Consider the following 16170-nt stretch of genomic DNA (forward strand, 5'->3'; position numbering starts at 1 on the left):
TAAGTTGGACTTTTATATAATAGGGACGCTTTTATTATGTATATATGTATATATATATATATATATGTATATATATATATATATACTGTATATAGTATACTATATAATATACTGTATACTGTATATATAGTATACTATATACAGTATATATATATATATATATATATATATATATAATTCAAATTTTATGTTGGACTTTTATATAATAGGGACGCTTTTATTTTGAAGGCAGAGGAACAAACGTGCCAGACTTCCGGTATTTCCCATGACGCTTGACGTGTCTCCGTGTTGACGTATGAATCATCCTTTCCAAAGATGGCGATACACCTGTTCCTCCCGTAGTGCTCCTTGTTGTTGTCTGCGCAACGCGAGAAAAACAAAGCACCAGGAAACAGAAACAGACTGCTAATAAAGTGGAGAGACGTAGTTAAAACAACGGGAGTGAACTACGTCTGTCAAACATGTCCACAGAGGAGCTGTCGGCCTCGGACAGCGAGGCTGTGTTCGCCACAGCGGGAGAGCGATGGGCACCGGTCGGCGCCGTGGCCAGCCCGGAGGAGGAGAGCAGCGGCAGCGGGAGTGCTGGCAAGCCGAAGCAGAGAGGCTTGTCCTCGGCCACCGATGAGGGGGAAATGGCCGCCAGGCTGGAGAAGCTGGAAGAGGAGCAGGACTTGCTGAACTCGTCTCTGCTCGCCCTCACCTCCCACTTCGCCCAGGTGCAGTTCCGACTGAAGCAGATAGTTCACGCCCAGCAGAGCGAGGAGAAGGAGAGGATGCTGGCCGAGCTGGAGGAGTTCGCCTTCAGGGGCTGCCCGCATGTGGTGGGCTGCAGAGCTCTGGAGGCCACACAGCTGGAGAACTCGGTGAGCTTCCTGCAGCTCATGATCTGATATAATAACCACCGTGATGCTTTCACACACTCATATAGTGCATGCCAGGAGAAGATGACAGGTGTCAAAAAGATGTCATTGAAATAATAGAATATTCCTATTAAAATAATTACTTATGATAGTATAGATTTAGGACTGCAGTGTTGTTTATTTGTTTATTTTGTTTTGCACTATTTAAGACTATACAACATAACAAAAAAATAAATGAATAATATACAGTGCAGGAAGAGGCAAAAAACCCACTGGGCTTATCTGAAGCCTCCACCTAGAGACAATATTAATATAAATAAATAATATGACTACATAATAGTGATAAACAAACAATTAGGACAAGATATATATATAATAACAACAATAACAATACAGTAAATATATAAAAAAAGACAAGTGTGTGTGTGTTGCGTGGAAGTGTATGGTTAGTGTTTGTGAGGAGGATATTGATTTAAATATCTATAAAGACTTCTGAGCAATTGTAACCAAACAACATTGTGAGTGGGAAAAAATAAAAAAAACATAAAAGCAGATACATGGACAACATGGGGAAAAGCAATTACAAGCCAGCAATTAAATGACCCTTTAAGCGACTTTTGAAACATTTGACAGATGAACAGTTTATTGATAGATGTGAAAAGCTACTCCATAATTTGGTTCCCCTAAATCTTATCGAATACTGACCTCTACTAGTGAGGAATTTAGGAGGATGAAGATCTAGAGATTGACGGGTTGAGTGTAGTGTTTCTATCCATTACCACAGGTGTCTGGGTCTCTGCCAAGAAGCTGGAAAGTGAAGTGTGTGTGTGTTTGTGTGCTGAAAAGATTAATTAATCAACTGATAGAAAAATAATCGATTCTGATAATTGATTCATTGTTGAAGCTTTGAGGCAAAAGTGCATAACAGTCCTCACTTCCAGCCTTTTAACTGAGAGGATTCTGTGCTTTTCTTAATCGTATGAGACTGTTAACTGCATGACTTTTTAGTTTAAGGCTGTTAGTTGGACAGAATTTATATTTTTCACTGTTTTTATTTTATTACAAAATTGCATTGTTAATATACGTCCACAGGAAGTAATGGATATACAAACCATGGGAAAAGAGTAAAAAAAAAGAGATATGATACATTTTTAAAGCCATAAATAATAATAATAACAATAACAATAATAATAAAAAAAATAAAAAAAGTAAGTAAGTATCTTACAAAGTCAAGTTTATTTTCAAGTCCAAGTTATACTAATGAAAAAGGACATAACATAGTTATATACAAACAAGAAAGGGGGGGAAGTACTATAAAATAAAAATGCGTATAGCAGTTGGCTTCACACAATTACATACATGTTACTCTGAGATATTTGGACACAATATAATACAATGAGAAAAGAAATAGCTGAATAATAAAATAAATATGGTTGTTCCTTCAATTCATTATCTTAATAAAATCGGGTCTTTTTCCCAGTGTTGTTTGAAGATGTAAGTTTAAAGAGAAAGTAACGTTTTCCATCCTGTAGATCTCCATTGTCACATCTATCCAGTTATTTATGGTAGGTCCAACATGCAGAATTGTTTTTACTATTTTCTGAATCTTTAAACCAGTAATAATCAGTGATTTAAGAAACTAAATGTGACTTTAATCAATAATAAAAGTAGTGATTAATTACAGGTATACATGCACTAATCTGCAGTTGGACTGGACACTCTACTCACTAATATAAATGCACAAATATAAATACAGACAGACACACACAGTGAGTTTCTGTGGTGTTACAGTAAACCTGCCCGTTTTCATTAACTGAAGTGATTCACCTCGGTGGCTGTGAGGTTTCTGATTAAAACTGATTAAAGTGAGCTTGTTGCGTCACACTCGAGGCTGCTGGCGCGCCCACCTCTGCTGTGTTCCCATTCAGCTCTTATCTCTGTTGGAAAATGTTGCTTTTGTGTTGACACACTGCGCTGCAGGCTCAATGAAAATGCCTCCAGCAGATCATTATCTGCCTAATAAAAGCTTCTGTGTACACAACCACGTTGAAGTACCCTGCTTTGTCCCTGCTGTTGTTTACTCCCTGCCTCTTTACAGTTTATCTCAACTGAAGTAAATGTTCAGGCCCAAAACTGTTGGGATTACTTCTCACCATATTCTTCACGCTAAAGGTCTTTTTATGTCATTTCTTCTTTGTCGCATGCTTTACTTGCAGGGAGATCTGGTGAGTATGGTACCCGATGTCTCTTTGAGAGTTTGGTTTGTGTGTATTTTTGTGTAAATGTTGTGACACAAGTTGTTAAACTATAAAGTGAAATTAATTACACTTGTTTGCAAAGAGCTGTGACTATGTGGTATCAAAACTCCCAAATTGTTAAAGATCTAGTACACTGTGTTATTGTGGTCCCCTCAGCTCTCTCTGTCTGTAAAAATTAAAATCGTTGTGTTTGTGTCTCTGCTGTCAGAGTGAGAGGGAGAAGAGGGAGCGCCTGGAGGCTCAGAGGGAAAAACAGAAGGATCTCATTCTCCAGCTGAAGACACAGCTGGATGATCTGGAGCGCTTCGCCTATCAGGAGGGCAGCTACGACTCGCTGCCGCAGTCTGTCGTCATGGAGAGACAGAAGGTGGGTTTGTGGAAATGTACCGATGAAATACTCGCCATTCAATCCTGTCACATGTCGATGTGTCATATCGGCTACAGGTTGTCTGATCAGCCTTTAATCCTCGTACTTAAAATGATAATTACAACATCCCAAACGAGAGACCCCAACAGATAAACAAGCTTGTGTTAAATCCAAATTATCACGACACATGTTGAACACATCATGTGGTGTTTACCTGCTTCAGTTCAGGTGTATCAAGTCTATTCTTAAAACGCTTCAGGCTTTAGTGTTTCTCAGAAAGATAATTTGTGTGGAAAGACTATCCAAATACATTTAGCCTATATAAAACCTGCTTTTTAAATATTTGTCTTATTACTCCTTTCCTTTTTAAAAAGTGTGTATTAAATGAAATGTCTACCCGATTGGAATGAATAAGAGTCTACAGCTCTCTGAGGCTGTCCTGAGGCACAGCAGTGCTTTTAGCTAAATGCTAACATGCTGATGCTAAGCAGGTATAATGTTGTTCACCATCCTAGTTTAGCGTGTTAGCATGCAAACTTTTCATCCTGTGGGGATCATAAATGTTTGTACAAAATTTCATGGCAGTCCGTCCAATAGTTGTCGAGATATTTCAGTCTTGACCGAAGTGTTCACAGACTGATATTGCCATCTAGAGCCATGGCTTCAAATAACTTCCCTAATAAGAAGTTAGCTTGTGAATGCAATGCTGTTTAGTGTCAGAAGAATACAACACACTAGAAATCTACCACCACAACTATATTTTCCAGCTGTTGGAAACAGTGTAATAACCTACAATAAGTCTGTTCTTTAACCTTCAGTCTGTCTTACCTTTCCCAGGTCATCATTGACGAGTTGATCAAAAAGCTGGATGTGAACCTGAACGAGGACATCGGGAACTTGTCGCCCGAGGAGCTGAGACAGAGAGTGGACTCTGCCATCGCTCAGATAGTGAACCCAGCCAGGGTCAAAGAGCAGCTGGTGGATCAGCTCAAAACCCAGATCAGAGACCTGGAGATGTTCATCAACTTCATCCAGGGTACACAGACTCATATACAGTACAAACTGTCATTCAAGTAGATGATCATTTTCCTGTTTTATGGCAGTGCCTGCCCGTTTTGTTTTTTCATTTCACAGTTTTTTATTGGTTTAATGAATGACTTTGCTTTTCCTTCTTAAAGATGAGGTGGGGAACCCTCTTTTATCAGGTGGCGGACCCAGCCAGCAGCCACAAGCGGCGGGGACCAGTGCCAGAGCTCCAGGAATGAAGAAGAAAGGTCAGTCAGTTCATATCAAACTCTTTCTGCAAGTACCATTAAATGTTTGAGGTAATAAAGCCAGTAGATGACTGATTAGTCGGGGCGACCAGGTTGAATCCCTGCAGTGTTTGCCTGGTTTTAAGCTTTGTTTATACTCGCATGAGGCGCCGTGGCGCAGTCCTCTACTGATGACACGCGCACTACGAGCACGCACAAAGGCGTTTATGATCAACGCGTTGTTCTTTGCAGTATTTTCCAAAGAAGTCAACGAGTGTTACCGACAAAACGCCATAAACCAAACTCCTCTATGCCGAGGGGGAATTGTAATTATCTGTAAACTCATATCTCATATTCATGGACACACTTTAACACCTTTATGCAATACCCATAATGAAACAAAGGTTAATATCCTGTGAAACAATTTGATTCTGCTGGCAAAATATTTACACAAATGTATAAGATCTCCTGCTTTTAAAGCGTTTAAAAACAAATTGTCCGTCTTTCTTTTTCATTATTTTACTTCTTAATTTAAGTTAGTTGCTTTTATGTCATTGTTGCAGTCATGTCTGAAAAGCCCTGCGTGCGCAGCGGGCGCCTAGTTCTAAAAATTCAGAGGTGCATGACCAAGCACTGCGACAACTTGCAGAGCCTTCTCGCTTTACGCACAATACGTGATGATGTCATTTTTGGTTCGCGCACCCTTGCGCTGGGGACACTACGGCGAACATAAACTCAGCTTTAGAGTGATGACCTAAATGTTTGTCTTTAAAGGCGTATTAACTGGTAATCTCTTCATAAAAGGTAAGTTTACAGGAGGTGGTGTTCAAAATCATCAGTGTTGTTGTCCAGTATACATGTAAGTAGTATATTCTTCTGGTTCTCCACCTCTCTCTGCAGTGGACCCAGAGCAGGCCCAGAAGATGCGAGAGACCGGCCTGCAGCTTATCCAGAAGGCCCTCGCCGTGCTGCAGATCTTCGCTGCGAGCCAGTTCGGCTGTGCGCCCGGCCACGTTCCTCAGAACATTTGGCCTCAGGAGTCAACGCTGCAGGACTACGGGCCCCTGCTGCAGCGCCTGGAGTCAGCTGTAGACAAGGTGCGAGTGCTGGGCTCCTGCAGACAGTCCTCCCTCGACCATGTCGTCAACTACACCAGCAACTCGGCGCTGGGGCCTCGAGACGAGCTGACGTCGTCGGTGAGGAAGGAGCTGGCGCTTGCTCTGAAAGACTTGTTGGCTCACGGCCTCTTCTCCCCCTCCCAGACCATGAGCCTGGTACTGGCACCCATCTCCTGCCTGCTGCCTTACAGACCAGCCCCACAGACCATGCACCCATGGGAACTCTTTGTTAAATACTACCAATCCAAAAACGGGAAGGCCTTTGTAGAGACGCCGGCCCGTCAGCTTTCACAGTCCTTCAGCCTGCCTGTCGGGGGCGGCCCGGTGACCGTCACCCCTAAACAGTCTCTGCTGTGGGCCATTCACACTGTGCTGAAGGAGCACGGACGCTACAAACGTGGACCAGACACAGAGCTCAAAGCGCTGGTGTGCATGGCTCTGAACGAGCAGCGGCTGGTGTCGTGGCTCAACCTGCTCTGTAAGTCTGGGACTCTGATACACCCGCACTACCAGTGCTGGAGCTACATGGCCCAGACCGGCTTCGAAGGAGCCCTGCGAATCTTGGGCCGCATCAGCCACCTCAAATTCAACCTCCCGGTGGACCTGGCTGTTCGGCAGCTGAAGAACATTAAGGATGCTTTCTGAGGATGCAAAAGTAATGAAACATCCATCTCAGAAATCAAGTATTTTATCAGCTAAACAACACCTAACCTGGCATTCAGGACCAAAAGCATGACTTTGTGCTTCAAGTATGTAACCTTTTAAAGGTTATTTAAGTAGCCACCCATCTTAAAAGTATAAAGTGCAAGTGTGTGATGTCTACAGTTACATGCATGGATGATTATGTTGTGTGAGCTTCAACCATGAGCAACCATAATCTGCATAGGTTTAAGATGCCAAAATGTCAAGATGACAATGCTACTCGTACTGTAAACACGCCTTAGAATGGAGACTGAGATTACCTCATGTTTAGAGAAGCCTTCCTGACCTTTGCGACCTGTGCTCATCTTACCGTATCATTCCCCCGTGTATGTGATAGTGTCCTAACCTATGCAGCAAAGAGAGAGGTTGGATGTGTACAGTAATCAGTACTGTAATGTGGTCGCCACAGAGACAATCCAGGAGGAGAAATAGTGAGCAGAAACTCGATACTGTGGCTTCTACACAGTAACAATGGGATGTATCGATGCTCCATCGTTCACGGTGAAAAGTACAGTTCTGTTATGGCATTTATTATTTTGGTGGCGTGTAGCAGACTGGTTGATCAGGTCAACTTGAAAAATGAAAAATGTCTCTTCAAGCATGAAGTTAATGTGTTGTGTAACAAATATGCAGCCCAACGACTCTGTTTTAAAGCTGTTATCACTTCTTGCACATTGTGTTTCAGGTGTGTTAGACCCTGTATGAACTGCTGCTTTTCTCCTATTCCAGGTGTAGTTAAATTAAAATGAAATGACAGTGATATCATTTGATAAGAATGATGTAATGGTTACATCCCATATGTAACATGATTGTAGGATATAAAAGGTTTATCTTTATTTCCTGTTCTTCAGAGAACTTTGTTTTTATCTTCCTAAGACAACCGAGTTGCACGAATCATATCCTTAAATACTGAATGTACAAACCATAGATGCTATTAAACTGAGGTTTAGATTATATCTGCTGTTTATGGGATTTAAACTTCAGATGTATGTATCAAACCTCTGAGAGTTGGCGTGCTGATGAAAGATGATACCTGTGCACTTTGTGACTTGAGTGCACCTGGAGACACATTTTTAGTATTTATTTTATGTTACTGTAAATGGAAAGTTTGTATTCTGTTTAGGTCTTGTGTAGTAAATATAATGCTATATTAAGCTTCCTATTTTCCCCATTTTTTTAATGTTTTATTCGACTGTTATGTTGTGATTCATGTAAAGAGACATTTATTTATTGCATAGCATGTGAAAAACATATCAGAACACTTTGTTAAAGTAGCTCGGACACTGAATCATTTAAATCGTGCTATTTATATTGTTTTTATTTAATCGCTTTAATCACAAATAATATATTGGGAGATATGACTTATGCTTATTTTCTTTTTTTTTTATTATCATTTTTAATGCATATCTACAGCTGTAAACAATTAAACTTAGTAAATGAACCACTACTGTTTATGAGTCTTTATTCTTTAAATATTAAAGAAATCAAGAAATAAAACTTTACACATTATAGATTTTGTTTTGGTTTGTTTTAATGGCAAACCTTTAAAAACAAAACAAAAAAAAAACATTCCATAAGACGTCTTGCATTTACATATACAAAATACTTATGCATTGATTTCAACAGAAGAAAAATAGAATAATTAAAGTGCAAAAGGCATAGTTATCTCTCTCTAAAATGGAAGGGATTAAGAAAACTCTGACTTATTGATTTGAAATTTACCAAATAAAATGAGTAAGTTGTATTTTCTGGTTCTTGTTTTTAAAATATACAATAACATTTTGAACTTCTTCAATAATGTATTTTGTTTAATGAGCAAAATAATCCTTCAACATCCTCCAGAATGTTGTTGTGTATGAACAGTCTACATTTTTTTATGGGGTCTTCTTTATCTTTCCAAAACTCACATTCAATCTTGAATAAAATATATATGTTTTGGGGATAATTACTATATCATATTTTGTGATGTATTTAATTAATTTGGATTAACAAATTTATATAAATGAATATCAATTCCACACAAAGTTTTCACAAATAATTCCTTATGTTTCTATTTTATGTTTATGGCTTTAGTTAGGATGTATTGGGAAATAAGAATTGTGTTTATTTTTCTGATTTAATTGAATCAATTACTCTACTCAAACTTAAGTACTTTGCACTTTACTTGAGTATTTTCATGCATTTATGCTACCATTCATTTCTACTCCACTACATTTCAGAGGGAAATATTGTACATTTACCTCAGCTACATATATTTTATAGCTACAGTACAATAATTTATCAATCTGACAGAGGGTCATTCTGCATAATAAGTACTCTTATATATTTTTGCTGCTAATACTCCTATTTTTAATCAGTGGTGAAAGTAACTAAGTAAATTTACTGAAGTACTGTACTTAAGTACAATTGTGAGGTACTTGTACTGAGTATTTCCATTTTCTGCTACCTCTACTTCACTACATTTCAGAGGCAAATATTGTAGCTTTGCAGATTCAGATTAATAATATAAAATATAATCATCAAATAAAGTATATTAAAGATTAAGACAAAACGTATTGATCCTTGGGGGGTCAAGCAGATAAACTATATAAAGTAATTAAAATGAGCTCCACCTCCACTATCTTCAAAATTAAAGTGATGAACACATAAATAGATTATTAAATATAATCCAATAATTTAATTTATATCATTCTGAAATGGGACATTCTGCTTAATGAGTACTTTTGGTAAATTAGTTATATTATGATGCTAATACTTTTGTACTTTTACTTGTAACAAAGTAACTTTACCTTGAGGTATTGCTACTTTCTATTGCTAAATATCTCATTCCACCACAACATTATATCATGAATACACAAATTAAATATATTTTTTTTTATTTTTATAAAATCGTTTAAAGAACAATTTAGCAGCCAAACAATGTGTAATGCATTTTTGTATATATATTTTTTTATACTTTATTTTTTCCCTTTTTTCAAGGTTGTTTTCATATATGCAATTTACAGTTCGTAATTACAATAGTTTACAAACCATTTTTTAAGTAGATGAGTTTATAGACATGCTCATTAAGTACATTAGAGAAAACAACTTCAACATTCAAAATTGAAATAAAATTAAGAAAAGAAATAATAATAATAATAATAATGATAGAAAGAAAGAATAGAGTTAAAAAAACAAAACACACATAACAAAAAACAAACAAACGATAATGATACAAAAATACGAGAGTAATAATAAATTAAATATTTTCATTTTTGTATTTTAAATAAATAAATAATAATGAAAGTAAAAATTATAAATACAAAAATTACAAATTGTATGCCTTAGATTATAATTTTGCTTTTATATTTACTTATGTGATCTCCCCTTTTATGTATGCATATTTTATGAGCATTGTTGAAGGAACCTGAGACCAAAGATTTTCATTGCCAATGACTGCTTTGCTGGAATCCACATATGACAAATAAAGAACATAAAGAACCTAGTTTTTTTACATATATATATATATATATAATGACTTATAATTATTACTTATAATAATAATAATAATAATAATAATAATTATTATTATTATTATTATTATTATTATTATTATTATTACTATTACTATTACTATCATTATATTATTTTTATAAAATCGTTTAAAGGACAGTTTAGCAGCCAAACAATGTGTGATGCATGTTTTGTATTTTAAATAAATAAATAATTAATTAATTATAAAAGGACTCTTTACGAACTTGAAAATTTCGCCCGGACGTGACGTAGTGTATCGGTGGTGTGAAAGGTCACAGGAACCCTCTCGGCTTCCTTTCCTGTTAGCGGTGGCCGTAGAACAGCATCAGTGAGTGAACCTTCCCTTCAAACAATCTTCAACCATCTCTCCAAATCTCAACCATTTAACACATTTTATCGCTCCACACTTACTCCAACAACTCCTTTAGTTAATACGAGTCTGTTAGTTTCGTGTATTTTAATCGACACGGGCAGAAAACGAGCTATTTATTGCGACGCTTCGTCTCCGTAGAGGCTCAACATGGCAGCTTCTCTCTGAACCTGTCAGCTAAAGAGGCTGATTGTACAGATTCAGACTGTATAGTGAACCGTGTAGTTTCAGTACAACATTACTGCGGTGTTTTATGTTTGTGTAAGAGTGAAAGTAATGTTTAAAACGCTGTGAATTACATGTTAGTCGTCTCCTAGCTGGATGCTAATGTTGCTTAGCCTGCTAGCCCTAGCAGAACCAACGAGCAGGAACTTATAAACATGTGTTCATGCTTCACTGCTTGATTTGGTCGTGTTAGCATTTATTTATGTATTTAAAAAGGATCCCCATTAGCTGATACCAATGGCACCAGCTAGTCTTCCTGGGGTCAAATCAAGTACATTACATTTATCACATACATACTATGTACAACATCATATTTCATCATTAACATTTTCTAAACATGTATAAATGTTACCTTCATACACATCTTCCACAACCATTTAGCTTAAAGGACAAATCAGGGAAAAGGAACAACAACAAAAAAACATACATAACCAAGCATCAGTAATGTTGCTTGTGGAAGTATTGATTGTGCTGTTGGTGACACACGAGGTTTGACAAGTGTTTTCTTTTTATTGCAGAAATGGGCAAGTTCATGAAGCCTGGGAAGGTGGTGATGGTCCTAGCTGGACGCTACGCAGGGCGTAAAGCTGTCATCGTCAAGGTAACAAACGTGACTCTGGATGGATGTTATTTTCACCCTGAATATGCAGATGTTCAGAGGGGTCATACAGTTGTTCATTCACTGGCAGGGCTCCCATGTTCATCTGTAAGGGATTCACTGACTTTCTCACACCAATACTTGGTATTTCTTCTCTATTGTAGGTATGATGTTATTGTAAATGGTAAATAGATTTGCATTTATATACTGTTTTATAGTCTTTTGACAACTCAAAGCGCGTTACACTACATGTCAGCATTCACCCATTCATACACTGATGGCAGAGGCTGCTAAGGTGCCAACTTTGCCCATCAGGATCTAATCTGAATACTTGTTCACACACCGATGGCTATGCCTTCGGGAGCAAAGTGTCTTGCTCAAGGACACATCGAACAACCGACCCTCCGATTGGTGGACAACCTGACCTACCTTCTGAGCCACAGCCGCCCGTGTTGACGCCCGTATGGTCAGTGTCTGCCTGATATCACAGTCCCTTTTTTATTATTGTCTCTGCAGAACATTGATGATGGCACAACCGACCGTCCTTACAGCCACGCTCTGGTCGCAGGCATCGACCGCTATCCCCGTAAGGTGACCACAACCATGGGCAAGAAGAAGATCGCCAAGAGGTCCAAGATCAAGGCCTTCGTCAAGGTTTTCAACTACAACCACCTCATGCCAACCAGGTCAGTGTCTGTACTTACTTCCTGTAATGGGATCTTCCCTTGTTTTACTGATGTGCGGCAGTTTGTATTTGCTTATTCTCAAAACAATACAAATGTGTTGGTAGGTTGAAGAAGCAAATTATATCCTGCTGAATAAGTGATTCATTTGAATGCTTATGATGGACATGAAACTATCCTTGTTAAATCATCAGTGTAAAAGATGAACAGCTGATTAAAAAGTCAAAGGTACAAACCTGAGGGCATAAAATGTAAAGATAATTGAACTACAACTCCCAAGGTGCATTTTGTTAAACATTTATTGCTGAGCTTAAAGTATATTTCCATGTACTGTTAACGGTGCTTTAAAGACTACACTTTGTAGAACCGTGATTAAAACATGATTCACTTGGGGATTTTTCTGAAGCAGTTTTGTTGTAGCCCAAATGCAGGTATCCGTTCAGCTTTGTTGTCATAATTGATAGATGTTGGTAGGCTGTGTTGATGAGTGGAAATACGAAATGAGATGTGATTTCAAGTAAATTTGATGATGCCTTTTGTAAGGAAATCTGAATGTACTCAGACATTTGATGTCATTCTGATGATACTAAACACCTTGTAGATCAGAGCTCAAGTATATGTTTACATGAGTGAGACGAAGTTAAGAGTGGCTGGCTATTGATTTAAATATGTTCCCTGTTTAGTGTGTGTGTTGTCTAAAATGTTAAGTAATCAGCTGTTCAATGTCATGTTTAATTCCTCTGCATGTACTAGATGTGGTCTGAAACACATAGATTTGATGAGCAGGTATATAATCTGATTACCAATTTTGTCATGCCAACACCCAATGAGAATCTGAGCTGTGATAAAGTAACGCTCATCATCTTTAGGTACCGTTCAGCTGCTCTTGTGAGTTCGTAATGTAAAACTGTTCCATTGTTCACTTTTACAGATGTAAAAATAAAATAAAGAACCCATTCTGCTCGATAAACGTCCCTTGGATAAGTGGAGGACTTGAACAACTTGCTCTCTGTTTCCTTCAGATACTCTGTGGATATTCCTCTGGACAAAACTGTCGTCAACAAGGATGTCTTCAGGGATCCTGCTCTCAAGCGCAAAGCCAGACGGGAGGCCAAGGTCAAGTTTGAGGAGAGGTGAGTCCAGCTAGTTCTGTTGGATTCTCAAGTTAAGTTTGCATCAAATCCACATGTTCGCATTGGACTTTCAGACAAATAATGGTATAACGTTTCCAGAGTTCAACCAGTGATATTGCCTGCATGCATATCACTGCATGCTCTTAGTGATGTGACACCTGTCCATCCTTTTCGGGAAAGAAAATGCCCATCGCTCATAGAACAATGTCTTATTTAAATGCATAGTGAGTTTATTAATCCTGATTGCAAACATCATTAATTAGACCAGTTGCTGCAGTGTAATTATAGATTGTGAGATACTAGTTTAGATTAGTTGCTCAGGTTTGATGCAGGTAACTGTGGTCACAGTTCCACCCCTCAGTTATGTGATGTGTTATCAGATCAAATGTGCTAAACTTGTTATTCTGTTTTCAGGTACAAGACGGGCAAGAACAAGTGGTTCTTCCAGAAGCTCAGATTCTAACTCCACTCGGTTTCACAAATAAATGTTTAAAAATGGATATTGACTGTTGACTCTTTATTGCTATTTTCTGTCTTTTGAAGTATTTTTACCGTCTCTGCCAAGTTCCCCAGTCTGGAGGATTATTGATCCGGTTCCTAAAATACTTGCGAAAACCCTTTTGAAATTGATTTCCTAAATGCTTTCAAAAGGTGCAACCACACAGCCTAAAATACCTGTTTAATATATTGACAGGAAAGTCAAACTGGTAGACAGGTTGTCTCTAATAATCTAATCACTGTGGGATTTTAACCTTTTTCTTGAAATGTGTTTGTATTTTAATTGAACAAATAATTTCCTCTTTAAAGTGTCCATATTTTCTCACTAAATAAGATGCTTGTCAATCAAATTGTGTACACAAATGAATTACATGGTGACATTTAGTCAGTTTCTCAGTATTGATGTAGCTATACCACACTAAAAAGAAATGAGAATCATTTCGCTGACATAAATTTATACATCAGGGTTTCTCAACAGAGCCTGGAAAGTGTTGACACCTGCATTACAGAACAGCTCGCTTGCACCACACCACCTGGGTTTCTTAAGTAATATCCGCATGCAGTCATTGTAGGCAACCTGAAGCTTGCATGCTTGCCTTTTTAAACTTGGCCCACAGGGGGGCAGTATAGAGGGGAGTGCAATAGGCTTCAAAGAGACCTATCTTGACATGGTCTGAACACATGTCGAATTTTCTTGCCAACATGTTAGCTTGAGCATATAATATACGTCACTGCCTGTACATGTCGTCGTTGTCATCAGACATTTGATCTGTAATAAAGTGCCCCAGATATTGTTTTATTACAAACACATAGCAGTTGTCCTGATGGATAAAAAGCTGGAAAGTCAAGGTCCCTATCTTCTTTTGTTCTACAGAACATGACGACACACTTTTTTGCATTGTATTGCACATCATATTTGACCCCATACTCGGCGCATATATTCAGCAGCTGTTGAAACCCAGCACTGCTAGGAGAGACAATAGCCAGATAGTCAGCAATCATAAAATGGTTTACCAGGGTGTTACCAACCATACAGCCTCTTAGTTGGTCAGATAACTCATTCATGTACACATTAAAGAGGGCTGGCGAAAGTACCCCCCCCTTTTCTTACTCCCTTACCAACACCAAAGGGATCGGAGACTCGATTGCCCCATTTGACCTGCATATTCTGGTTCGCATACTAATATGCCAAGATTCTTATAATGCAGGCAGGCACGCCCCTTTGACTCAATTTCAGAAACAACTTTTGGTACAGTACACATGCAACAGTAATATTGCTGTTGAATCTGTACTTTTACTTCTGCAAGTTTGTGAATGCAGGACTGTAACTTGTATTTACTAGTATTTTTACAGTGTGGTAGTTCTACTTTTACTTTGGTAAAGGATCTAAGTACTTTTTTCTCAACTGTTAACAAGCTTATATATTGGGCGTTGTACAGTGGTGGAATGTAACTACAGTAAGTGCATTTACTCAACTTACAATTTTGAGGTATTTGTACTGTACTTAAGTATTTTCATTTTGTGTTTGTTACTTCTACTCCAGTACATTTTGGAAGCCAATATTATACTTTTTACTCCACTACATGTATTTGACAACATTAGCTACTTTAGATTCAGTTTAGCTACCCACCAGTATATAAAGTAATTAACATTAGCTCCACCTTTACCAACGTCATCAATAATAATAATCCAGTAATGTAATATATATTTTATATTGTTTTTTTTGTTGTATTTTTAAAATGTTAGTTTAGATCTGTCTTCCTTTTTTGTAATAGTTTTTTTCTCCTGGGGTTTGTGGGAGGTCCTTTGTATAAGCCTGTGGCTTCTTGACCTCTCCTGACACATTTCTTATTTTTTTTTCATTAACTGGATTTTGTGCAAATGAATCAAATAAAAAATAAAATAAATAAAAATTATTCTGAAGTAGGCCATTGTGCATATGAAGTACTTTTACGTTTTAAGTATATTTGATGCAGTATTTGTACTTTTTCTTAATTAACATTTTGAATGCAGGACTAACAGTATTTCTAAGATGAGTACTTCTTCCACTAGCAGTAACTACAGCTGCAAGATGTTGGAGTAAAGAGTATATTTCTTTCTGATATGTGTTGAACTATAAATCAGCATAATTATAATGTAGTGAGTCTAAATAATGACTAGTTAACGCTGCGCAGTGATCAGGGACTCAAGTGTAGTCTGTGTGGACAGCGTGAGCATGCAGAATATGTAACATTACAATAATGACAATAAAAAAAAAACTAATTATTAGTTGTATATAAATTAGTTAGATTTCACCACTGGTAAACTGCATAATTTGTCATGCTAGAGTGGAAAGCCTGACAGGCAGTAACTAAAGGGGGTTTGCAAATACTGAGATCTGACTTCACACAGCTTTTTACTTACAGAATAGAGCTGATCTACATTTACATTTATAGTATAAATAAGTTGAGTTGCACTAAATGTTCAACTAAAATGAGACTGAATGTTTGAAGGCAAAGAAAACCCCAAATTGCATCCTTCTCAAACTCTTAACTAATTTCTATTTATACTGTTTGTCTCCTGTTGATTGGCACTTTTCTGTTTACCTTCACT

General features: G+C 37.6%; 2 protein-coding genes across 2 annotated transcripts; both read left to right on the forward strand.

Moving 5' to 3' along the window:
- The first annotated feature begins 302 nt into the window (after positions 1-302).
- On the forward strand, positions 303-7999 carry rundc1 (RUN domain containing 1). The gene is made up of 5 exons (XM_074655889.1): positions 303-863; positions 3327-3485; positions 4323-4521; positions 4664-4759; positions 5639-7999. The coding sequence occupies exons 1-5, from the start codon at positions 462-464 to the stop codon at positions 6499-6501; spliced, it is 1719 nt and encodes a 572-aa protein (XP_074511990.1). The 5' UTR covers positions 303-461; the 3' UTR covers positions 6502-7999.
- Positions 8000-10302: 2303 nt separating this feature from the next.
- rpl27 (ribosomal protein L27) lies at positions 10303-13580 on the forward strand. The gene is made up of 5 exons (XM_074655890.1): positions 10303-10399; positions 11185-11267; positions 11781-11950; positions 12970-13080; positions 13495-13580. The coding sequence occupies exons 2-5, from the start codon at positions 11187-11189 to the stop codon at positions 13541-13543; spliced, it is 411 nt and encodes a 136-aa protein (XP_074511991.1). The 5' UTR covers positions 10303-10399; positions 11185-11186; the 3' UTR covers positions 13544-13580.
- Positions 13581-16170: the final 2590 nt, after the last annotated feature.

The sequence above is a fragment of the Sebastes fasciatus genome, chromosome 13 (assembly GCF_043250625.1).
Source record: "Sebastes fasciatus isolate fSebFas1 chromosome 13, fSebFas1.pri, whole genome shotgun sequence".
Taxonomy (NCBI): domain Eukaryota; kingdom Metazoa; phylum Chordata; class Actinopteri; order Perciformes; family Sebastidae; genus Sebastes; species Sebastes fasciatus.

What these genes read in the sequence shown, in the direction of transcription:
- rpl27 (XM_074655890.1), top strand. Translation starts at nt 11,187, where the DNA reads ATGGGCAAGTTCATGAAGCCTGGGAAGGTGGTGATGGTCCTAGCTGGA. An exon ending in AACCACCTCATGCCAACCAG is followed by an intron (nt 11,951 to 12,969) that starts GTCAGTGTCTGT and finishes TGTTTCCTTCAG; the next exon opens with ATACTCTGTGGATATTCCTC. An exon ending in AAGGTCAAGTTTGAGGAGAG is followed by an intron (nt 13,081 to 13,494) that starts GTGAGTCCAGCT and finishes TTCTGTTTTCAG; the next exon opens with GTACAAGACGGGCAAGAACA.
- rundc1 (XM_074655889.1), top strand. Translation starts at nt 462, where the DNA reads ATGTCCACAGAGGAGCTGTCGGCCTCGGACAGCGAGGCTGTGTTCGCC. An exon ending in CCACACAGCTGGAGAACTCG is followed by an intron (nt 864 to 3,326) that starts GTGAGCTTCCTG and finishes CTCTGCTGTCAG; the next exon opens with AGTGAGAGGGAGAAGAGGGA. An exon ending in TCGTCATGGAGAGACAGAAG is followed by an intron (nt 3,486 to 4,322) that starts GTGGGTTTGTGG and finishes TACCTTTCCCAG; the next exon opens with GTCATCATTGACGAGTTGAT.